General features: G+C 39.8%; 1 protein-coding gene across 1 annotated transcript in view; it reads right to left on the reverse strand.

Moving 5' to 3' along the window:
• The window catches only part of col8a1a (collagen, type VIII, alpha 1a), a 70895-nt gene extending 48399 nt beyond the window's left edge, over window positions 1–22496 (reverse strand). Inside the window, exons 1-3 of the mRNA XM_064329875.1 lie at window positions 22239–22496; window positions 21859–21896; window positions 20262–20391 (exon numbers count right to left, since the gene is read on the reverse strand). Coding sequence (XP_064185945.1) covers window positions 20262–20391; window positions 21859–21896; window positions 22239–22241 — 171 coding nt within the window. The 5' untranslated portion in view covers window positions 22242–22496. The remainder of the gene's footprint in view (window positions 1–20261; window positions 20392–21858; window positions 21897–22238) is intronic.
• Between the last annotated feature and the right edge of the window lie 3377 nt (window positions 22497–25873).

The following is a 25873-nucleotide window of genomic DNA, read 5'->3' on the forward strand; positions in this document are numbered from 1 at the left end:
AAGATTCTTTTTTGTCTTTTCAGAAGTCTGGCGGCCCTGGATGTATAATACACAGGGGGGCACAGACAGGTAGTTATACTGGCTGGTGGATAACTGAGCTATGAAGGTGTGAAAAGGACAGTGGAAAAAGTGGACGGTATTGAAAGTGAAATACAGTCTATCCTTATTGGTTAATTTCCCATTCATTCTGCAGAAGCATCTGAAAATTATAATTCTTGATTAAAGTCTGGATTAAAGTGCAGCCTTGTTTCCCAGTGTTTGTTGTCACAGAAATTCATGCTCTTGCCAGCATGTTTATTTATGCTGCCCTGAGTGCTGTTTTTGTGTGTTGATGTTGCTTTGTTGTTTAGGAGGGTTTGCTGCCAGTGTTATTTCTGGATGAGCAATGTTCAGGACGTCTGGATTCAATAAGAGAGATGTTCTGCTTCTTATCAACTGAAAGACCAGGCATTCAACTGCAGAATCATCAAGGTGCACAAGGCCAACCGAATCTGCTTTCAGTAAAAATAACATTATCTGTTAACATAGTTACACATAACATTAACAACTTTGTCATTGTTTCTTTCTCCCCATTTGCCTCTCTCCATTCCACACACTCTTGTTTCATATTCATGTTAAGTATTAGTTTTGCCTGATTCAGGCCTGGTGGTTCTGCTTAATGTACAATTTGCCATGCCAAATAGGCATTTCTGTGAAGACAGCTTTTGGAAAAATGTCAAGCCCAGGAGCTGAGTGTGCAGTAGCACTGCTCATAGGTTAACCACAGTAGACCTGAATGATCATCCACTTACCTCAGAATATAATGTAAAACCAGTGGACATGGCCCAGACCTGGCAGCTTTTCTTCTTGTAATTCAAAATAAATGCATTGCTTGATCATTTTAAACATGAAAATTCAACGATTCAATAAAATTCAGTATATCTAAACTTATTCAACTTATTTTTGTATGTTTTTAGAAACTAAAATATTTTTAGGAAGATTGTCTCTATTATATATGATACTTAATCTCTCAGCTTCATCCATGCTTTTGTTTTACAAAGGCTTTTAAAAACGGGTGTGTCCTCCTGTCTCTGTTCATCATGTTCCTTTGCCTTGTTTACCTTCCTTTTTGGATTCACACCAGAGTAAAGTCCCGAACTGGGAACGGCCAGCAATTGCGGAATGGCCAGAAATAACGGAACTGACACTGAACAGGCACTCAGCCATCAAGCCATTAAAAATGGATCTGTGGCATGAGGTATTACTCTCTGGGAGTGCTGCCACTCTGTCCTCACTCTCTCCAAGAGATTAAACTCTACCTGCTACTTTTCACAGAGCCTTCTGCAGGAGAGAGGCTCTGTCACGTGTTAGATTGGCGTGGTGAAGATGTGCTATGGCTTAATGTATGTTCTCGAGATCATCCATGGTCAACCCTTCACCCTACGACCAATGCTGCTGGCATCACCATTCTGCACCCTCCACGGTTCGTTCTCACATACAGTAAGGCAAAAATATTTCTTTGCTATTATGTAATGCTACCATTCTAAAGCAGATGGCCCTGACTGGGCCAAACATCATATTTTCTTGTGATAAGTGGCACCATGCTGACACACATTTTATTCTTGTCTGGCGTGATGTATAATATAGTCTTCAAAGAAGATCAAAACTACGGTGACAGGGTGCTAAACTTGTAACTAAAGGTTGTGGGTTTGAATTGGCCACTGAGGTTGTACTCTTGAGCAAGATGATTATCCTGAACTGATAAATATCCAGTTATACAAATGGAAAATATTTTATAAAGGCAAACTGTGTTGTTGCTGTGGATGAGCAAATGTCCATGAAGCAAATAAATACAAAAAATTAAATAAACTGCAAACATGAGCCCCAGCACAAAAGTAATTATAGCAACAGGTAGCAGGAGGCCTTTGAAATCCACCCATCCATCCATTATCTATACCTGTTTACTCTGGTCAGGGTTGCGAGGGTTGCTGGAGCCTATCCCAGCGTGCATTGGGTGAGAGGCTGGAATGTACCCTGGACAGGTCGCCAGTCTATCACAGGGGGCTTTTTAAATATGGAGTACATTTGCCTTTTTTGTTCTAAGTGCATACAGGGAACTTGAAGGTTCTGACCTACTACTGACCCAATTGAATGACGGACAGTATGAGCAGCATGGGGTGGAAGCACATGGAAGGGCTTTTGATCACATGCTTTATATTTTCCTGTTTCAAGGAACCTCCCCGGGAGGTGGGGGATATCTGCTGCTCAGCTGATAATGAGCAGACAGAACACACCCTGTATACATTAACCACCCCCTTAGTCTGAGCCCTTCAGTACCTGAATCCCCACCAGGGGATATTGTAGGTTGTCATGCTAGCTAGCTAGCTATCTGCGAACTCGCCATATGATAAAGCCAGCTACAGAGCCTTGTTAGCTATCTTCATAGCTTAGAAAGCTACATACAAGGCTTCTACGTTAACTAACACACCAGGAACTTGAACGTACACATGCGCAAAACAATGTGCTGAATTATACAATCATATTATGGCCTTATATCCAATAAGGGGTCGATATGTCCCAATGACTCCTGAACTAGAAACAGATTGACACAAGTTTTGTAGATCCACAGTTTTTGCATTTTTGTAAGTGTTTGCTGATATTAGGCCTATCTCCCTTACAGGCAACAGCATTTTGACATAAATTGCATTCAGCTTTATTTTCGTCCACTTTTTAAAAGCGGGCCGACACTTTAGAGCATTATAACTTGTCCACCATGAGTAAATCACACAGAACTTAAACAAACAATGTAATAGAGTAACAGAAAGTCATCATTAGGGTCACCAAGAAACGTATTATAGGCAGTGGTGGACAAAGTACACAACTCCATTACTTGAGTCAAAGTATGGATACCCCTGGTCAAATATTACTCCACTACAAGTGAATGTTGTTCAGTCAAATTTTTACTTGAGTTAAAGTACTGGAGTACTTGCTTTTAAAAATACTTAAGTGATCAAAGGTACATTTTATTTTTAATGTCAACACACTGTTGTATTGTTTCTACGATGCATTTACAGAAGCTCATTTACAGATGCATTTTTACTGTTATTAGATAGCAACACATGATAGACAGGGGTTAAATTGGGATTTGGGTGAGATCCGGTGGGAGGTGGGTGAAAAAAGGTACAAACCAATGAATGTCTCAGCTCCAAATAGTTGTATCTTTAATGTATTGTGCACATAATTGTAATTAAGGAAAACAATGTTTTAAAAAGAATGTATACTATTGATGCAAGCTTTTACATAATATATTTCAAGTTTATTGAGTGTCATTAATGCTGAGAATTGTTTTACCCACGAAAATAGTCGGTCATCCTCCTCTTGTCCTCACTTTATCCTCCTTTATCCATCTTTCTTAAACTGGTGAGGCGCAAATCTTTCCTTTAAACTAATCATTGATCTTAAACTGTTTTAATTAATTTTCAGTGATTAACAAGCATGCAAACATCTGAGTAATCAAATGGAAAGGGACACAGCTTCTTCGCATTGTGTTAGGGAGATTAAATGATAAATGCGATTGAGAAAAATTTGTTTTAATTGCTAAGCAGTGGTGGAATCTTCCCCTGATTTTCCTTGAGTATCAATACAATTAATCCACAAAATAGGCTACTCAATATTATCATATATAGCCAGCTCTCCCCAAATAGGCAGTTTTAGCGAGTAGCCTAGGCCGTATAGCCTACATTTATTTTCATTTGCAGTACGAAACTGTGCACATTTTTAATCAACATTATTTGCGGATACGCTTCTTTCTCCGCACTCGTATTCATACGCAATGCGTAGGCTAGATTGTAAACACAATTGAAGTGCAGGTTTTGTTTTTGCTGGTTATTCTGAGAGCTAACATAGTGGATAACAAATAAGATACACCAGTCTGTTAAGTGTAGACTACTGATTAAAACAGATTTTTAATGGATAAATTGAATTTATGATTTGATCCCCCTAATACGGTATGAAGACGCTGTGTGTTAGGCTACTTGTCATTTGATTAATCCGATCGTTGGCACGCTTGATTATAAAGGAAAATTACTAATTAAAACAGGTTGAGATCAATGATTAGTTTAAAGTAAAGTCTTGCGCCCCACCAATTTTCAGCTCACCAGTCGCTGCTGAATAAAACGTTATGTATGTGGGAAATATTCAATCCTATCTTAGCTGCTGACCAGCAAGCTGCTGATTTTGCTTAAGCAATCAAAGTTGCCGTTAATAATAGCCGGCGTTCGTGGGGGCTGTTTATTCACCTCTCTTTAAAATGTTGCATAGATGAAATTACATGTTAGCCTAATGAAACTACCTACCGCGTCCGCTTCCAATCAATCAAGACAATCAACGATATTTTTCTTTCTGTGTTGTCTATATAAACGACTGTTCCTCCTGAGTTTTTTTCTTCGGATTTTTGATTGGTTGAGCGAGTAACTGGCTAGAGGGAACACATGGACTGGAGCCTAAATGGACTGGATTGTCATAGTTATTTGTAAAACTGCCGGTCAAAATTATTTATTTATTTACCAAAGGTGGGTGGATGCCGTCCACCCGCGTCCACCCCCAATTTAACCCCTGATGATAGATAGCATTGCCTGAAATGTGAAACAGTTGGATGACCCTTCGCTCAAATTCCATAAAATTTCATCTGACCAATCCTAGCATAAAAACTGCAACCACTACAAGCTCAGACAACTTCATAATTAGCAAACGGGCTACCGTTAGCTAACGTTTACATACCTCGACATGCTTTTTCAGGTTGGACGGCGAGTTTTTGAATGTAGCGATGTAGTTCGTGCGCAGTAAGCAGAGGAAACGTTTAAAACAATATGAATCTTTTTGAATCTCACAAATCTCAAACATGGACTTGAGATAGCCATGGGTGCTCTGGTGGCGTAGAATCATCCTTGTCTTCTGCCGTCGGCATAATTACCGCCGCCAAGTTCAAATTGAACTGTTCAACCACTGGTGCAACAAGCAAGCACATTGAACTTGACCGATAGCGTATTAGGAGTAGGCTACTGTGGTTGGTTTTTCTCCTGTGAGTAACACAGCGTGTGGCCAATCGCATTTTAGAAAATAAAAAAAATATTCAACTGTTGATTTCAAAGCTATGCTTCAAAGTAACGAGTAACGACAACCTTCATAGAAATGTAGTGGAGTCAAAAGTACAATATTTATCTTTCAAATGTAGTGGAGTAAAAGTCATAAGTTTCCAAAAAAATAAATACTCAAGTAAAGTACAGATACTCGAAAAATGTACTTAAGTACTGTACTCAAGTAAATGTACTTTGTTACTGTTCACCCCTGATCATAGGCTGGCATGACCTGGGTTATGGTCAGACCTTAACAGGATGTAGGTTAAGGGAAGTGAGTGGGGAATAGGTTACAGAAATACTATGGCAAACTGACCAGTAACTCTGGTCCCCATCTGCCTATCCAAATCTAACTGAAAACTGGCTAACCTTCGAAGGATTCTGGGCACGGGGCAGCTTTGAATCCTGAGCTTTGGACAATTTGTAGGCTGTCTGAAATCAAAAGTCTGAATATCGTACCCACAACAAAGAGTTAAAACTCCACCCAGAGTACCTTCAAAAATAATAAGAAAAATAACAAAGCAAAATAACAAGGTCATGTCCCGATGGAAGGATTGGTTGTCCAGCTGGGAACACACTAACTAACCAGAGTCACTACACAGTGAGCAGAGGGCAAAACAAGAGTCAAGGTCAAGAACGAATGAATGGTCAAACATAAAATCCAGTCAGCATACAAAGCAGAGGTGCTAGGCAAGAATCGGAATCAAATACAACAAGCTAAGGGTCAAACAAACAAAATCATGGGACAAACAATCCAGAAAGGCTAGATGGTAATTGGAATCAAACAACCAAATGAAGCAATTACTATCCACAACACACAAAGAGCTAGTCACCACCACATGGCAGATGGCGGCTTTTTCCAAACAGAGTAACCGGAACCAGAAGAACAACATACATGCAACAGAGACAAATGTAAACAAACTTACTACAGGATTTGTAACATGGGCTACCAGGTTTTAAAATTGGAATCTTTTTATAGAAATATTTATTTTTATGCCTCCACGGTACAGCCATGGCCGGAGGCATTATGTTTTCGGGTTGTCCATCCATCCGTCTGTCCTTCCATCCATCCGTCCATCCCGATTCTCGTGAACGCGATTCTCAGGAATGCCTTGAGGGAATTTCTTCAAATTTGGCACAAACGTCCACTTTGGCTCAAGGATGAACTGATTAGATTTTGGTGGTCAAAGGTCAAGGTCACTGTGACCTCACAAAACACGTTTTTGCCTTGAGGGAAAAGATTATCGATGCCGACCTGCCCACCATCCAGGATCTGTACACCTCCAGAGTCAGGAAACGGGCAGGGAAAATCACTGCAGACCCCTCACATCCTGGACATAACCTGTTCCAACTTCTCCCCTCTGGTAGGCGCTACAGAACACTGTACACCAAAACCACCAGACACAGGAACAGTTTCTTCCCCCTCGCCGTCACACAGTTAGCTCACTGTGGCACTGTGCAATAACCCTGGAACACTATAATACCCACTGTACCTATACATTATATATACTTATTTTAGTCTAAAAAACAAAATGCGCAATACATTTCACTCACTATTGTATATCTGAACAGGCTGTACATACTTTATATACATATAGTTGGTGGTTATGTACAGTAACGTCATTTTTCTTTTTGTTACCATTTAATATTTATCTCTTCACTCATTGCACTCCACTTCTTTGCACTATTTGTATCCTGTATATAGTCATTCCTGTGTATGTCTGAAGATTGTTGTGTTGTTACTCTTTTTCGTTTGTGTAAGGACATTGAGAGCCACTAAACCGGAGTCAAATTCCTTGCATGTGTAAACATACTTGGCAAATAAAGACGATTCTGATTCTGAAAAAAAGAAAGAAGAAAAAAAACGAGTTTTTGCCTTGAGGGAATTTCTTCACATTTGGCACACACGTCCACTTAGACTCAAGGATGAACTGATTAGATTTTGGTGGTCAAAGGTCAAGGTCACTGTGACCTCACAAAACACGTTTTTAGCCATAACTCAAGAATTTATACGCTAATTGACAAAGGTTCACACAAATGTCCAATAGGATAAAAAGATGAAGTGATGACATTTTATATCCAAACTGGCTACTGGTTGGCGGAGGCATACAACCGTGAGGCGGTATTTCTAGTTACAATAAAAATTTCTTTACAGGTTTCACCCATGTTTGAACGAATTAAAGTGAATGTAATGAATGAATTATGCAATGTAAATACGAATAGCAGCACCATTTGTCCAGGACCTTATTGGTATTTTGGTTCTGTCAAATCACAAATCAGTACTAATTAAATACTGGCTCTTGATACCCATCCCTATTAGTGAGTAGTATCAATTATGTAATATTGGAGCCTGTGGCCCCACACCATTAAAAATGACAGAATAATTTCCATTCATTTATGCAATGTCTGTGTATTAAAAAACATATCTCATCCAAACAAGCACAAATTATTGTTAACATGGCAGGAACCAGCACAAAAGGTTGACAAGCAACTGATGTGTGAGTTAGCCTACTGCTTCTTCATGTTAATTGCCAGCTTCACACAGCTACGAACAGAAACTCTACAGTAAACACGTGGGACACTCACATGTGCTCTCACACAGTGGTTACTCACACATAGACATATAGAGTGTCCATATGAGAATGTCCTAAATAGACGCTTGTGCGGTGTGCTCTGCTCTCTGATCCCAGAGAACCCTTTCCTGCTCCCACTGCCCATGTTTGTTTATCAAATTCACAGGTCTACAGTAAAATCCTCACGTTGTGCCACAGAGTCTGCAGTGGATATTGAATATAATTGCCTGTACAGACAGGGCAGACTGGAGCCAGACCAGTTTCTCACATGCCTCTCTGATACCTGAACATGTGACCATGATCATCCTCCCTCTTTTTCATACTGCCCTGCCATACAAATTTACCAGCCTATTCCATTCCACAAATTGTGTGTAATACATGTAATTTATTATTGTATACCACAAAATGTTTAATGTAAAATTCTGTGTCATTTTAAGAAATGCACAAGAATAATCCTCTGTGCACTGAGCTACAAATGCTAAAAAAGCATTTATATAGGACATAAATATTTGCACACTCAGCATAACAGTGCCACAAGAAAATAAGAGAGATCTGGGCCAGAAACTCCTCTACCAAACATTTTTTTTTCAGCAGCATTTACAGTATAACCACAGCAGGGTCTGTGGGTTTGGAGCCGCACATCTTTTATCACTCAGTCTCCGACAGATTCTAAAATAATCAAATGCTACAAAGTCATCTCTCCTCTGCATGTTCTAACCTTTTCCAGATGGATATTTGACTCTTAGTAAACAAACCAAACTGTTCTCAAAGGCGTGTTAAAGACCAGCCTGTCATTCCCTTACAAGTAAGTTTTTGAACTTAGCTAAATGCCCACAATATACTCAAGGTCTTTTAAAACACTGAAAAAAGACCTTTTGGTGATTGACTTTAATGGTGAAGATTTTGAGTAGTATAGTGGATCATTCCAGGGACAGGAATGCAGAGGTAACCATGATAATGGAGAAGCCTTTCTCTGCGGTTGACTGAACCGCAGAGACATGTTGAAAAGAGGGAAGAGAAACAGGTTGGCAGTAGAAGCATATCCTACCACATGATTTTTGACAAAGCCATTTTCAAAGGCCAATGCCCCAGCAACCCCACAACTTGGAATTATATGGGGGTTGTTGGTCTATCAGCATTTTGAAAATTGATTTGATTTGATTTGATTTGAAAATTAGCACATCAATGGTCCTCTAGCAGGAGGACCATTCACTTTCTCTTAACAGCTGATCCTGTAGCAGCACTACAGTGGTCCTGTCTTCCAGTGGACTACTGTAATGCTGATTTGCAAAACAGTGCTGATGAAGGGCTGCTAGACACACAGTGGGTTTACATGATGTTTGAAAAAGTCGATTTATTGTATTAGTCTGGCTAAAACTGGACTTTTAAAAATCATGTGAACATTGTAGTCTGACTGAAATCGGACTAATTCAAATTTTTCAAAGTCGGACGAACATACCTAGATAATGTGGTTGGGGGTCGATTTACTACGGCATGTATATGCTTCAATAGGCCAGAAATTGGCCTACACATTCTGCGAATGTTCCGTAATTTACATATCAACTACTGTGGCCAAGCAGAATCGATAACGTTTCAGAAAATATATAACTTTAAAAGATTTAATTAAATCTTCCACTGGGACTTTTGCCGTTTATTGAGGGTGTGACAGAAAATTTTGGTGCCGCTGGCTATAATCGAATGTTTTTCACATTTACCGTTCGATTGAGCAAGTAGCCTACCATTCAAAGTACATTTCTATGGGATAGTGCTGTTCGATTGTGCTAGCTACTTCACATTAACCTTGTACGGTGATCAATAAAGGCTAACAGCACAGTAACACTTAATTATTGTCACTTCTATCACCACTTTAATGAACCAAAAAAAGGCGACAAACGACCTTTTCTGTGAGAAATGCATTGTCGAGCTCACGCGCATACACTGCTGGCAACATTCTAAAGCTCTGTTATGCCCTTCCTAGTATCATGGCAAAAAAAACACATTTCTGGACGGACAAGGAGACCAACTTCATGCTATTGTAAATAAGGGATCTAAATATTCTAAAATACCTGGATGGAAGAAAAATGCGGAATAGCGAACTATTCAAAAAAGTTGCAACAAAATTAGTGGAAGCAGGATTTATAAGAAGCCTTCATCAGACACACCTCCGGTCAATAAGTTGATTCTTTCCGAGTCATGTATATTGGGACAACGACAATAATCCAATTAAATCTCCTCTTTGGCCAAATCGAGCTATTAATATAGATCGATTTCAACTGTGCATGTAAACGCACTGACTGTATGCTTGCTAACTGGTATACTCCATCCCAGAAAGGTAATAATTATGTAAATTTCCTTGCTGATATTTGATATGTCTGAGCGAGAGAGAGAGAGAGACAATAAAAATTAAATGTCCACTTGTACCTTCCACATTTGGCAGGTACACTGTCTTAATGAAATTCTGGTTGTGCTGGCTCCAGAAATGAAAACTCCATGATTTTGTGCAATTGTGGGCCATGTTCTACAAAAATAAATTTAAGATGGGTAACTGAAGTGGTTATTTTTTGTAGAGACTTTCTAGAATTCAGATTTTATGTTGTCTAGCACAGGTAATCTATTGTGGTCTCTACAGATCATTGCTATTTATTTGTTCACATTTTATTGCCAATTTCATAGTTCTTGCTTTTATCTTACACCAATTTGATTTTTCATCCTTTATTTATCAAGGTGAATCTGAGATGGACATCTTTTTTTCATGGAAGCCCTGGGCCCCAGTTAAATTTGGATTGATTAAGAAAGCAATACACAAATCCTCCATATGTATCATGTAAATCTAATCTGTTAAAATACAGGGCAGTACTGGAAATATCTCCAAATCCAAATTAATGTTATAACAAAGATGATTTATTAACATGACAAAGAAACTCTTCACACTCACAAGTATGTTACATTATATGCAACATAAATTTGGAATGAACCATTTCGTATTACCACCATTGTTGTTCATTGCTGAGGAATGCTGCTCTGTCTGGTTCCACTAGAAAAATAAAAACTCATTTAACTTGTGAAGAACAATCTAAGTGACTCCCTATAAAACTGGAGTGAAAGAAAGAAGGGTCCCTACCAATGGATGTCAAAATCTCTCTCACCTATCCACGGAAGTACACCTGCATCTGGTTTCCTGCCATCGCTCTTTTGGCAATAACATCACCACTGAACTGTATGCTGGGAGAAAACCCCCCACCTTTATAGATCTCTCAATGAGAACCTGATGCTGATGGATGTATTAACGTCTCTCAGAGTATCAAGAACACACCTGGCTACATGCTGGCCATCTTACCTTAGGGAGAGATGACTGCTAATCTACAAGCCCACCTATGATGCTTGTACACGCGTGCATACATCCTCAAACACACACACACACACACACACACACACACACACTGCTTCTGTTTCTGTTTATTTGGGATTAGACATTTGAAGGAAAGTCCCACCTCTCACCTCCCACCTCCCACATCCTCACCTGGGCCCAGCGACATCTTTCTTTATTTTCCACAAGGGAGTTAAAGCTAGCGAACTTTAGCGTGAGGGAACAAGCATAGCAGCAGTCAGCTGCATCACATTTGGGATGACATACTGGTGGCATCTCCTGACCTAGTTTCAAGATTTCACAGCCCTCCAATCACTCTCTGATTCCATGACCCTTTGCATATCTGAGTTCAGTCTCTGGATAACCCACTCCTCTTTTCTGACCCCCAGGAGAGTGGTTTATCCAATTTTACTGACATGATCTAAATCTGGAATTAATGAAGCTTTACAAAAGAATTTAATTGTTTATTAATTATTTATATTATTTTAAATAGTTGTGTATCACCAGTCGGTCATTGTACATAATGTTGACTTAGCTGCCCTCTTGGTCACATCTCTCTTGTAAAGGAGATTCTATAAGTCAAAGTGTTTGTCTAGTTAAACAAGAAATTATTATTATTATTATTATTATTATTTAGGACACAGTCTAGGAATTCAACTGACCAAAGGACCACCACACTGCCAGTATTCACAATCCATTCTGATTCAGATTCAAATTATTTTATAATAAACTTTTTTTTTTTGCTTATGAGAATGAAAGCAATAAACACTGTAGAAGATTTAAAAACCCACAATGCAGGCAAAAAGACAATATACATGTACATATTAAAGCCATAAAATATACCATATAAATACCATATAAAGACATTAACGGTTAGACAGCTCATATAGCTCTACCACTTTTTCTCTTAATGAGCTGTTTAAAAGATTCACTGTGCTTGGTAGGAAGAAGAGTCTACAGTATTTTGCCTCTGCCACTGCAGTGTGCTGTTAGAAAAAAAGCATAATTTGTCCTCATCTCATTCCCAGAATTCTTTTCACATGTCCAGATCCCACAGCACGCCAAGTACGCAAAACACCAAAGAAAAAATTTACTTCACAGACAGCTACACTGAAGAAATTACAGGTTTGAGGAAGTACATAACCCCATGCACTCACTTTAATCACAAAGTGCAACAGTCTCACAGATTGCTGCTTAAATAGCTGCAACCATAATAAACATGTTCATGTATGTGTTTATGTGCCACTGAGAGACAGGAAGCTGTGTATATAGACACAAAACCCAGATGATCGCTGGCTGTCTTTATGCTGTGCTGTTCTTGAAGACTTCTTCTTCCATCCATCATTCCTGTTTCCTCCTTATAGTATCCAGGAACTGTGGCTAAATTTGAGCCAGAATTTTGTCTTTATGGTGAAAGTGCCTGAGATGCATAATTTTCCTATTAGGCAGAGTATCTGATGTCTGGGAAAACTAGTCAAACCTGACCCAAAGCCAAACTGTTTGTTAAATAATACTGAAGGGCATAAGAATTTGTTTTTCCCATCTCCACATTTTTTAAAAGTAGACTTTTGCCAAAAAGCAAGATTGTTGTGGTTTGATTAGGAATATTATCCCTCCCATCCTGCTCTCCCCACCAAAAGTCTGCGTGATAACAACTGTATGCATATTTTCATGAACAGTGTTTCCTATATAATTTTTTCAGGTAATAATTTCATTAAATGTAAAAATGGGAATTCCCAAAAAATGAATTAGGGGAAATGCGGTCTCACATGGTAACAATGCGGTGATATGAAACATAACTACTAATACAAATTTTGGTTGTATATAGGAAAGTGAAATTGTAACATGCCTATTTTGTAATGACAAAATGCAGTCATTCATGGAGGAACATTTGGAATAATCTTCACATGCCTTTGGTTTGTGATAGAATTAATATAGAGTTTGTGAAAGTTTTTCAACAAGGTGTGGCTTATCATTCAGTATCTGGGCTTGCTGAAATGGGGGATTGGGGGAAAACCTTGTAATGTGTTACACAAGCATAATGCTTAATTCGCATTGACACAACTTGACTTGTGTCACAATAACCCTCCCGTCTCCTTCCCAGATCAGTCTCTTTTTCTCTGAACAGGAAAACACCTTGAGAGAGGTCCAAAACTGAACCTCAGAACTATTAAAAATGTATCTTCCATTTCCTTCAGCGAAGAGAGGACTTATCCTCAAAAAGTCCACGGTCAAGGGTTGCTAAACATGATCAGATGCCTACCCAATGTAATCTGTAGCTCCAACAATATTGCAGCTTCTGGAAAAATATGTAAGTCAGCGTTGCCGTCAACACATTCTCATGGAGTAGACCTCATGAAATAAACATTATTAAATCTTCCAAATGCAGGCTGTTCATGTTACGACAAGGGCATTCTAAGGGCACTGGGCAAAGGCCCAGAACAGCAGGGCGACACAGCTGTGCAACTCCAAACTCACCACAGTGTTTGCCATTTTGATGATTTACTGGCCAGTCAAGAGAGCTTGCATTCTTTCTTTTCTCCTTTACTTTACTTTTCTTTCTTTTCATCACGTCCCACAGGTAAACAGTTTGCAGTAAAGGAGGGGGCACAAACACATACAAACATGAGGAAACAACACAGATAATTCTGAGGATAAAGGAGCAGCCGTGCGGATTACGCCTACCCCCATCCCTCTGACCCGGGACACCCTGTGTCAGCCTGGCGGGGCAGCCTGGAGAGGTATGCACTATTTGAGGTTCTCAGGGTGTTCGCACACCCACCCACCTGTCGGTTAGCCATTGTTGGAAAGGGAAATTTGCAAAAAAGAATGCAACCCTTGCAAATTCCTCATCTGGAGCTGTAGCTAAAAATAAACTGATAGCAACCAGCAATATCTTATTAGGTGAGGTCAAGGGTCGTGGGGCCAGAGTCAAGTGTCAAGGTGCTGTCTGGTTTGAGTACACTAAAGACTAAAGCTAGATTTAGTACTGAAATGTGTTTAGTTTTAGTTTTTTTTATTTGATTAAGAGTTCAAATATCATAAAAATAAATAAAAGTACAGCAGAGGGTTAACTCTTCTGGAATATCAGGAAATATCTGCACTTATACTTCACTTACACTACATACAAAAATATGCAATATATATATATATATATATATATATACACAGACAGGTGACAAATTAAAAGAAAATCTTGAATAAATGACTGGAGAAACTGAAAATGAATGCAAATGTCTTCGTACAGGTGTTCTGCATGATACAATTAAGCAATTAACATTCTATCATGCTCTGTGGCATGTATAAAAATGCTGAGCAGGGCTCGATTATGGATCACGATGGCAAGAGATAAAGATCTAAGTGACTTTGAAAGAAGGTTCATTATTGGGGCAGGGATGGCAGAAGCTCCAACCATAAAGACTGCTGAACAAGCTAGTATTTCAATAGGAAACAGTGGCTAAAGTTACATCTGTATTTAGATCTATGGGAAAGAGATCAGTAAATAGGGTTGGAAATTGTAATGGAAATGCACATTAAATGACCGTGATGCTTGTGCATTAGTGCAATAGGTGAGGAAAAACAGAAGGGCAACTCTTCCTCAGGTGACTGAGAATGCCAATGCAGGATGTGATCAGACTGTGTCAGCAAGAAGTCCATCAACAACTACATAGAGAGGAATAGTATTGTAATATTGCAGTGCATAAACCCCTCATTACAAAGACGAATGCACATTTAAGAGTTCAGTGGTACAAAACCCATAGGCACTGGTCTACAGAGATGTATCAATACATCAAATGAGGGAATATCTATTGGAAGAATAGTGTTCCATCCCTCCAGAAGAGTTTCAGAGACTTGTATAATCTATGCAAAGGTGCACTGAAGCTGTTCTGGTGGCTCATAGTTTCCCAACACCATACTAAGACATTTTATGTTGGTATATATATATATATATATATATGCACATATGGCTCTAGAAAAAAATAAGAGACCGTCCCATCCACCCCATATTTTTCTAAAGAAGAATTGGGTTACTCCACCAAATATTGATTGTTGAACCCTTCCTAAGTGAAGGTATTGTTATTTTATTTTTTTATTTATGGGTATAAACTGAAAGCAGAATTCCACCCTGAGTTTTTCATTTCTTTGTAGAAACGGAGCTGTCCTTCTGATTAAAATGAGCTCCAAGCCAACTCTTTACCCGTAGTGAGTTCAGAGATATAGCCCCACTATGGAGTACAACAGGGCAGGTGGTTACTGCCCATGGCCAGGCATCAGACAACGGAAGTCACTGGTTTCCACTTCAACCGAGTGCAAACATTCAAAAATAAAAAATAAAAGATTTTTATGTTTAGGTAAAATCATTATCTGTTTAGGGTTCATTATTCCAGTGGGTACACACCCCATATATATATATATATATATATACAGTGTTGGGGAGTACTGAACTACATGTAATTAAACTAGTAGTTTAACTACATTTTACAGTAGCTTGCTGGTAGTTCAACTACATTCATATTTGCATAGTGATTCAAGTAGTTAAATTACTTTAGCCATTTTTTGTGTAGTTAACTACTGAAACTACAAACAAATATGGGCCATAAAAGGAAAGGAATGATTTTTAATTTTTATTTTACCATTGCTTTTCTACTGTAATTGAACCCCCTTTGACCAGCCCCGCCCTGTTTTTCATTCATCCTGACCGCTGTGAAGGCATGCACAGGCAGTGCATTCGTCAGGCAGCCACCACAACACACTTGACCTTTGTGTAGTGCATGTGCAAAAGGGCGGGCGTTGCTCACACAGAGACAGCATCATCATGGATAAGCCTCCCAAATCTCAGCCTGAGGAAGAATCACCATGGCCATACTTAAGCAAATACGTGACATTGACTAGCTCCACCGACAGCACCTACCTTTGTGAGCTATGCAAGCCGAGAGTAAATACACTTTCTGCTGCAAAGACGTCAAACACAAATCTAAGAACACATATAAAGGTGAGTGTATTAACATTGACTTTGCTAGCCAATTTAGCAAAGTTTAGATAAGTTAGCCACATTTTAATGTTACATACAGGCAAGTGATTTAATTCAGTGAACGTTAACCGAAGTGAGGGAGGGCAATCACATACCAGAACGGTGTGAACATGCAACTAATTCTCTAGACTAGCCTACTACCAAATACCAAATCCAAATATCCAGGGGTATAGAATAAAGACCCAGGTTTAAATCCCGGACGAGCCCCCAATTATGTTACGGCTAGCCACAGGCAAACCACAACATAAAATGGAGTCGAACAAGAGATTCAACAATAATGATTTAATCCAGAATTAATAGACAAGTTTCACAATGCACTTGAAGATAAATACAAGCATCCACGTATCACCACGTAGCAGTACAACAATGAATGAATGAATTAATACAATGGTAATAAATACTAGGTAGCAATCAAATGGGGTGATCCTCCAGGCCCGTCTGTGTAGAGGACTCCAGAAGGATCACAGGGCTGTAGTATATATACTAGAGTCTATCAGGTGCAGTCTATTTGGAACAGGTGTAGCTCATCCCACTGCCAATCACCAATTAAGCAATCTAAGAGCAGAGAGCGACAAGAGAGCGAGAAAGCTGACTTTTCCAAAATGTTCTATATATATATGAAAGGAACAAGAGCATTTCCCATGCACTGGAGTATGTTATGAAAAATTCACAATGAACTGTGTTGTGGAAAATATGCCTGGGCTGAAAACATACCCCCAAAAAATCTCTAATTGAAGGTAACAGCATATGATAATCAATTATTTTTATTTCAGTGACAAATGAGATTTGGAACCCAAAAGGAGACTGAAATTCATTTAGCAATTCAGCATTGTGAAAATAGTAGAGGAGATTTTGATATTTCCAGCTAATGTGAAGGGAAAACAAAGTACTATATTAAACTGAGACCTGACAGTTCATCTCTTTCAGTCTCTTACTCTTTCTATGTTAATGTCTCTGTATGCCTTATTTTTCCTGTCTGTCTCATTATCTCTTCCTACTTCTCTGTCTCTGTGCACTGACATGATCAGACACAGTGATCGTACAAAAATTTGTGGTCATCATCCACTGGGGACTTGAGAAATGTATACTAGGACTGAGCTCATCACACCTTCTGATTGGTGTTTTACAGAAAGCATGCTGGTTTCATTAAGATAAAGCTGCTAGGTACAGATCTAATCATTAAACTGGACCCAATCAGTGCGTTTACATGCACAGTTGAAATATTTGGCCAAAGATGAGATTTAATTGGATTAGTTGTCCCAATATACATGACTCGGAAAGAATCGATTTATTGACCGAGGTGTGTCTAATGAAGGCTTCTTATAAATCCTGCTTCCTCCAATTTTGTCACACTTTTTAGAATAGTTTGCATTCCGCGTTTTTTCTTCCATCCATGTATTTTAGGATATTAAACTCCCTTATTTACGATAGCATGAAGTTGGTCTCCTTGTCCGTCCAGAAATGTGTTTTTTTTGCCATGATACTAGGAAGGGCATAACAGAGCTTTAGAATGTTGCCAGCAGTGTATGCGCGTGAGCTCGACAATGCATTTCTCACAGAAAAGGTCGTTTGTCGCCTTTTTTTGGTTCATTAAAGTGGTGATAGAAGTGACAATAATTAAGTGGTACTGTGCTGTTAGCCTTTACTGATTGCCATACAAGGTTAATGTGAAGTAGCTAGCACAATCGGACAGCACTATCCCATAAAAATGTACTTTGAATGGTACTTGCTCAATCAAACGGTAAATGTAAAAAAAACATTCGATTATAGTCAGCGGCACCGAAATTTTCTGTCACACCCTCAATAAACGGCAAAAGTCCCAGTAGAAGATTGAATTAAATCTTTTAAAGTTATATATTTTCTGAAACGTTATCGATTCCATTTGGCCACAGTGAGTGTATAGTTATGTAAATTACGGAACATGCGTAGAACTCCTAGGCCAATTTTTGGCCTATTGAAGCGTATATATGCCGTAGTAAATCGACCCCTAACCGCATTATCTAGGTATGTTAGTCCGACTCTGAAAAAATCGACTTTGTACGATTTCAGTCAGACTACTACGACTAATGTTTACATGAAGTCCAGTTTTAGCCAGACTAAAAAAATAAATCGACTTTTTCAAACATCATGTAAACCCACTGAGTGTGTCTGTTGCAAGTGGAATCACACCAAACCACAAAATACTGCTGTCTAAGACAAGCCAGTGAGGGCCAGTATTTCCTTTTCTCCATTCCAACCTTCAGCCCATGTCTGCTTTTACTGCCCATTTTTTCACAAACTGGCAAACTGTCTCTTGATTACTGATTAAACTGTTGGGACATTGAGTACGAGACACTTTATGACCACATTCTTTTCTAAATAAACGGAATATTTCATGGCTGTGTTTAATTTGGCCTCTGATAGGGACTCTGTCTGTTGATTGTCAGCCATCTATCTGAGAATGTGTTGTGAAATACACACCATTTAGTATAACAAATTCTTCACTGACAAATAACATTTGCATATTATGTGCTGTAAATCACTATCCAGTCCTCAACAATTTCAGCATATATGAAATCTTCAAGCCATCTGCTAGTGAAATTGGAAAAATAGTTATCATATATACATTTTCAAAAATGTCCATATATTCTCAGTATATTGCAGTTTATTACATTTTGGTCAATCTAACCTTGACAGAAGGTGAAGCTGTGTTCTGTTGAACTAATACCTTGCATACAATACCATTCAGACTCGCAGTGACATTTTCATTGCCTGCTTGTGAATAGTCTCCCCTCCATAACAGAATTGAAATTGTTTTGCTCTGTACACTCCTCTAAGCCAGCCAGTCCTCCTCCCATCCTCGCAGAATGCCAGGAGCCCCTCCTTGAGGGATTGAACATTTTGGCAATGTCTTGCCGTATCTCTGCACCCCAGACCAGGTCCGGGGTTCCTGGTTTCACACTGTGCACATGTTCCTGCTTAGCTGCAGAATTCCACAGGAAATTGACTTTCCCTACAAAGAGCTGCAGGCCTGGGGGAGACCACTCTGGGGGGGCTGGGATTTTGATTTTCTTGCACCTTCCAAGGGAGAGAGCACTGTGGAGAAGAGAGTGCCAACCCAGCTACCTTCCCAATCCCCCCCCCCCCCCGCCCCTCCTGCAGGCTGGGATGGTGAGGAGGGGCATGGGGTACAGTATGTTCCTGAGGGGTATGAGGGATGCTCCTGTGAATCCACCCCCCCCGCCCCCCCCGTTGAAGATAAAGCACCGTTCCCTTAATCCCACTGGGAAGTTAAGGAAGCCACCTTAAATGCCAGAAAACTTGGCAAAGCTACAACATCAAAAAGCTCTTACTACAGTCAAGGAAAATAAAACCTGCTGCTTTCACACGCATCTGACACACAGCCCAAAAACCCATAGCATTTTATCATAATTGGTCTAAAATATGGACATCATTGCACAAAATCACACCACACACAAACATTAAGCGAAACTTAAGCGACAATTCCAAAAATGAGCCCTTATTTTAGCTTCTGCTCTTGGATCACTCAAACATTTATTTGATGAAAATCAAAGTTTTTTTCTCTTTATTTTTGAAACTTTGGCTATTATCCTGCTATTATCCTAGCAAGTGATTCACAGTCAAGCTATATCATATCATCTCTCGCAGTTCAAAACAGAAACAGTTCTGTATCTTTATGCAACTATCGAAATGACTCCAAATTGACGCAGGCTAAATATCTGTCCCATCAGAACGTCAGGAAATATAGTACACCTTGATTAACTCAATGTTCTTGTCCTTCTAAACAAGCAGTGTAGTATTCCTCTTGTAACTTCCACATAATTTTAATTATTTAATTAATTTTAATTAAGGCAGGGACAAACACCAGAAACCAGCTTAGAGTGACAGCATGCACATTTTATCCTTCCATACACCTCTTTTCTCTGAGTGAAAACTTTGGCCAAGGAATTGCATACTTGAAAAGATTCCATATTTTTAAAGCACACAGTGTGTGTACACACAGACACATACATGTTAAAATGAGAAAAAATCCAAGAATAATCCAGTCATTACTTAGATCAAAGCAGTCATTTATGATAGAACACATTTCACATACATTGAACTGAATGCATTGTAATATTAATGTTTATAAGCGTAGTATTGACATTGAAATTGTGTGGAGAACATGTGCTTACCTTCATGTCCGTGCGGCTATGGGAGTGGATGAGCCACTGTTGTGAGAGAACTCTGGAAAAGAGCTCTGAACGGCAACAGGCAGCATGGAATGTCCTTTTATGAGCAGGTGGGTGGGGTTTACCCAATCTTCTGAGGAGGTGGGCAGGAGAGAGGTAGACATGAAGAGGAACAGAGAGAGATAGAGAAAAGGGGCAGAGACAGAGAGAAGGTTAGTGAGAAAGAAGGGGAAAAACAAGAGATGACACAAAAAATCTTTTAAATTGGTTTACACTGAAGAGGGTAATAAAGTTTCCGAATGTGTGTATGTCTGTGTGAGTGTTTGAAGGATTTTACTGGAGAATTATACCGGAGCAGAAGATGAACAGTTGTCCAGATGAAGATGGATGGAGGAAAAATGTGGTGGAATCATATCCAATATCCAATATCTTTCGCATAGCTCTTACTTCAGGACTGGGATTAATCACAGGCATCAATCTACATTACAAACAAATTATTTCAATAACGACAAAAAATTACTTTCAGTTTGAACTCAAACCACTTTTTTGTCTGTTACTTCATCCATAATTATATTTGAGATTCACGTATCTGCAGGTTGGTGAAAGAAATTAATGTATTTTAGGTCCATACAACATGGTGCAGCCAAAATGTATTACAATATCCTTTAATAAAAGCTCAGAATCTGCTCATATAAAATTATGGGGTACAGAGCCAAATCAAGAAAATCTTCGTCCCAAACATTATGGAGCTCACTGTATATGCATGTTTAGATATATGCACTATTTATTGATAAATAATTATTAGTTGTCCCAATTTCTTGGCTTTGTTAATTTCTTTTGTTACTCCTTCAGAACTGCAGCAATATTGGACATATCTTGTTCTCTGTTCACAGTTCACAGTTAATTAGACATTTGTAGTTAATATATCAAACTTTGTTGTGAACTCTCATTATAAAAGGAAAAACATACATGTACCGCATAGATATGCAGTACATGAAAACAACATGGGATATAAAGGCTCCATTGTGCAAATTTACAAACTTATATAAAGCTTTTTTAGTGTTTAGATTACTAGTCAGTCCAAAACCCCTGCTCACAGTACCTTTTGCACTACACAGTGAATAGCATTAAATTGATGCAGGTAAACTATATTTGATTCAATTACTTCCTTATATAAATGTGCTCTGAACAGCACTATCATCAACACTGATGTACAAAATCCTGAAATCTAAGAAATGACCCACTTTAATTAAGACTTTCCATATGCAACTATTTTCCTGCCAATGCTATTTGAATAGGGTTGAACTGGCCATGAGGTCATAGCATTTCACAGAAGAGGCAGTTATGAAACTGTGAAGGAGGCTAATGTGTAAGAGTATAACTGCGTTCAATTACTTTGACTCATTCAACAAGCTGCGCACAGCCTGCCGGTGTTCTCAGGAGGGATACTTTCATTAGTGATAATATTGATGTTATTCAAATGTAAAATCAAATTTTCCCACTCTTCCAAACTGAATGGAATTTATTTCTTGTAATAAAAATAAAGATTTGGTTAACATTACCTGACCATAATGTTTCATTTGCTTTATGTAGTACTTACTGGAAGTTTGTGGGCTGGTAACTGGAGATTCTCCTAAACTGAAACATGACCAAAGAGAGGACAAATCTGAACAGATGAAAAAAATCTTTTTTTAAATGTCTCAATTAGAAATTCAATTGTATCATTAGTCACTTGACTGTGCTGTTGGAGTGCCTATGGGGAACCCTGAAGGATAACTAATGAAATACATATTTACAATGGTAAAATTTAAAATGATCTAGGGCATAATTACCCTTTAAAATTACTCAGTTTTGTGATGTGGAAAACCCAGGGTTAAAGCTTAAATTATCTCACTAACCCCATAATCTCGCTTTGTAGTACACCCAACTGGTGGCCCTATTTATATAGAAAAACAAATTCTAAAAAATAAATAGCCTCACCATTGCCACTATTGTTCGATTTCCTTTGGTGAAGCAAAAGAAGGCAAAAATGAAAAAGAGCTTTTGTTGTTATTAGGGCAATCCTTCTTGGAGTCACAAGATGAAAGGTAAAACCAGGGCTAAGCTATTTCATCTGTTCAGTTTCCTGATGGAAATAAAGGTAAATTATTTGTCTTTGCTGCTTTATGAGATTGTTCAGCTAATCTTTGACAAAAATAGGAAGTTGAATGTTGACAATAATTAGTCATTTTTGATCTCTAACCTTGATCTACAGAGTTGACTGACTTTTTTTTTTTTTTTAAAGAACCAATGGAATTTTAATTGAAGCCACTACAGTTGATTGCAGGGAAGTATTCTGGGCATTTCCTAATCACCTCAACATGAGTCTTGCCTGTCTGGCTCTTAATCTCATGGTACCATGAATTTGACCAGACTGACATTCCGGAATGCAGGGTTCTTTTTGTTAATAGACAAAACGTCTGCTTCTTCTGATACCTTGTGATCTCATGTAGATGGAGGAAAGTATTTGCATCAATTAAGAATGCAACACAGGTTATAATGTGTTGGAACCAATCAGACTGCAGTAGTTTTAGCAGAAACATCAATTTCACAAGCTGAAACTTCCATTTCAGGATGTTTGAGAGGGAGAGAGTGAGAGAGAAAGAAAGAGAGAGGTAAAGAGAGAGAGAGACTGAGAAAACCCCCACACTGATTCTGCCCATGCACTGCTCTCCTTGACATGACTTATCCTGTTTCATGCCTTATGCAAAGGCTAATGATGAAAAATGAAAATGAAGGTAAAACTTCCATATTTAGAGAGAAATGTTAGTACTGATGGATCTTCACCAGAAGTCAGGAAGACTGAATGGGTTTTCACAACAGTTTTTCAAATTTGAGGTGTCAGGTAGGTAAAGTCAGGTAGCATTTGGCCTCATAATAGTTGTGTGTATTTATACTGTCCTGGTCCTTAAAGGGATAGTTCACTCAGAATTTTAAAAAATATTATTTCAGTTTTAGTGTTTGTTTTTCACTGGCCCAGGCAGTTTTTGTGTGCTTTGAATGGTTAAAAAAAAAAAAAAGTATCTGGTGACTTCCAGGCCCATGAACCTCAATGAGTTCGCTGCATGGCCTGCAGCATTAAAATGTCTGGCGACTGATGACATTTCATCTTTTCTCTTAATGGCATATTTATGTTCGCAAATTCTAGTTTTGCCATTAAGAAAGAAGATGAAAGGTCATCAGTCACCAGACATTTTAATGCTGCAGGCCATGCAGCCAACTCATTGAGGTTCATGGGCCTGAAGGTTGTTAGTCAGTATCCCTGAGGCGGAGATCGTGAGAACTGCCTTTTGAAGAGGGAGGCCTGGTATATCTTCACTTTAAATACGGTTGCACCTAATGGTATGAATGAGGACCTGTCTCTTACGTGTTTTTATAAATCCATCGTTTTTTATTTTTATAAATCTAACCTGTTGCTTGTCCATCTGATGATGTTGATAATCTTTGTTGATGTTATTATGTGATAGCCTGTCAAGTATGTGTCAACATAATTGGTCAATTATGAGATTGGATTTATGGGTGGAGATAATCATTGCCTTGAATGACACTTGATGAATTATCATTGGTTGATCATGAGGGTGTGTCTATTGGTGTGGGTATTTAAACCTTGAAGGCACTGCGCCAAAACGCTTCTGTGCTGAGACGTTTTGACAAAAATAAAATCTGATTATGCAAAGTGTGGCCCTTTCTTTTCAACATTATTACATGACTGTGGAGGGGTGGTGTGGTTAGGCCGCCATCTGCGGGCAGAGAGGGAGTAGTTTTGCTGGCATTGCAACCCAGGTGTGGGTGATGACAATTAATTGCTAATTGTTTATATGCTCTGTCTGCAGTGAAACCGGGGTGCTGGAATGAGAGATGCACATGGGAGCGACGTGTGTGCAAATTCCCCCTTCCTTATTGTGTGTTTTGTTTTGGTTTTTGTATGTGCGTACTGGAAGCACAATAAAACCCATGTGCGTCTGAGCATGGAGAATTGTGTGGTTTGTGGGGAGAAGGACTGCGAACTTGTTACAGTGGTGGCCCGTGCGAGGGGAGAGAAGAGACAAGAACAAGATGGAAGGAGTGAGGGTGATGGAATCGGCGCTGGGGCAAGCACTAAGCCATCTAGCAGCGTTGCAGGAGAGACAGACCACCGTCCTCTCAGATATGAGGATGCCGGCCGCCCCTTTGCTCTGGCTCAGCAGCTCCGGGACACCGCTAACCAGTGGCTCCAGCCAGCAGTGCACTCGGTGGTGGAGGTTGTTGAGCAGGTGACGCTCGAGCAGTTTGTGCTCAGGCTGCCGACAGCCACAGCCGACTGGGTGCGCAGCCACAGACTAACGTCGCTGGACGCCACCGTTGCCCTGGCGGAGGATCACCTCAGCGCCCTCCAACATCGCTCTCCAGCTCCTGGCCCCGCCCCAAGGGAACCCTGGTCTGGTCCCAACACCAAGGAGGAGACCACCAGGGGGACCCTCGTTGGTAGCTGGGAAATCTGCCTTTTCTCTCCCCAATACCCTGTCTCCCCACAACCCCTTCTGTGTTCCCTCATAGCCCCCGGTCTCCGTGGTTGCAGCACCGGACACCCAGAGGCCTCCTCAGACCCCTGGGCAGGAGTGCTGGTGTTCTGGGCAGCCCGACCATTTCCGCGGGAACTGTCCCCTGATGGAAGTGGGGCAAGTGGTGCGGGTTGCTGGCTCGCCAGCTCCCTCCCCTGGTCAGGAGGGGATGTACCGGATACCGGTAAGGATTCAAGGGGGTACACGCCAGGCTTTGCTGGATTGAGGGTGTAAGCAAACCATGATTCACCAAAGCTTGGTTCAGCCCGAGGCATTGGTGGAAGCATTGTGGGTGTCAACTAGATTAGCTGCACACTGTGTATTGCTAATGGGGATCCTAAAGAAATAAATAAATAAATAAGGTGTGTGCATGGGTATATTCACGATTACCCAGTGGTGCCAGTGGAAATTCGACACGGGAAAAAGGCATAGAGTAAAGGCTGCAGTTAGCTCTCGCCTGTCGCATCCCCTTTTATTGGGTACTGATTGGTCAGGGTTTAATAATATAATGAAAGGTTACATGGGGAAGCGATCACAGCCAATAGGAATCTGTGAGGCATGTGATGTGCTCAGTGGAGACGCAAGGTTGTCCGACGCTGCTGAGGGAGAGGCGAGGTCAGGAGAAGCTCTCGCGAGAGCTTCCCCGACTTCCAGCATACATCTCCAGGAGGATTTTCCACTCGAGCAGTCTCAGGAGGATATTTTACGCTTTGCCTTTGACTAAGTGATGGCTATTGATGGTCACCGGGTGTGCCCTGGCACCGCTCTAGCTCACCCATATTTTTCTATTATTAAAGATAAAGGCTATATCGTAACTCTCAAACCAGAGAGGAAAACACCCAGTTGTTGGTACCGAAGAACTATCGGGAAATGCTTTTCCAGGCGGCTCATTATAATTTGATAGCTGGTCACCTGGGTATTGATAAGACACTGAGTAGGTTAATGGCTCAATTCTATTGGCCGGGCATTTGGGGCGAAGTACAGAGGTGGTGTGCATCTTGTCCTGAGTGTCAGTTAGTTAATCCCATAGCCACT

This window comes from Anguilla rostrata, chromosome 3 (assembly GCF_018555375.3).
Source record: "Anguilla rostrata isolate EN2019 chromosome 3, ASM1855537v3, whole genome shotgun sequence".
Taxonomy (NCBI): Eukaryota; Metazoa; Chordata; class Actinopteri; order Anguilliformes; family Anguillidae; genus Anguilla; species Anguilla rostrata.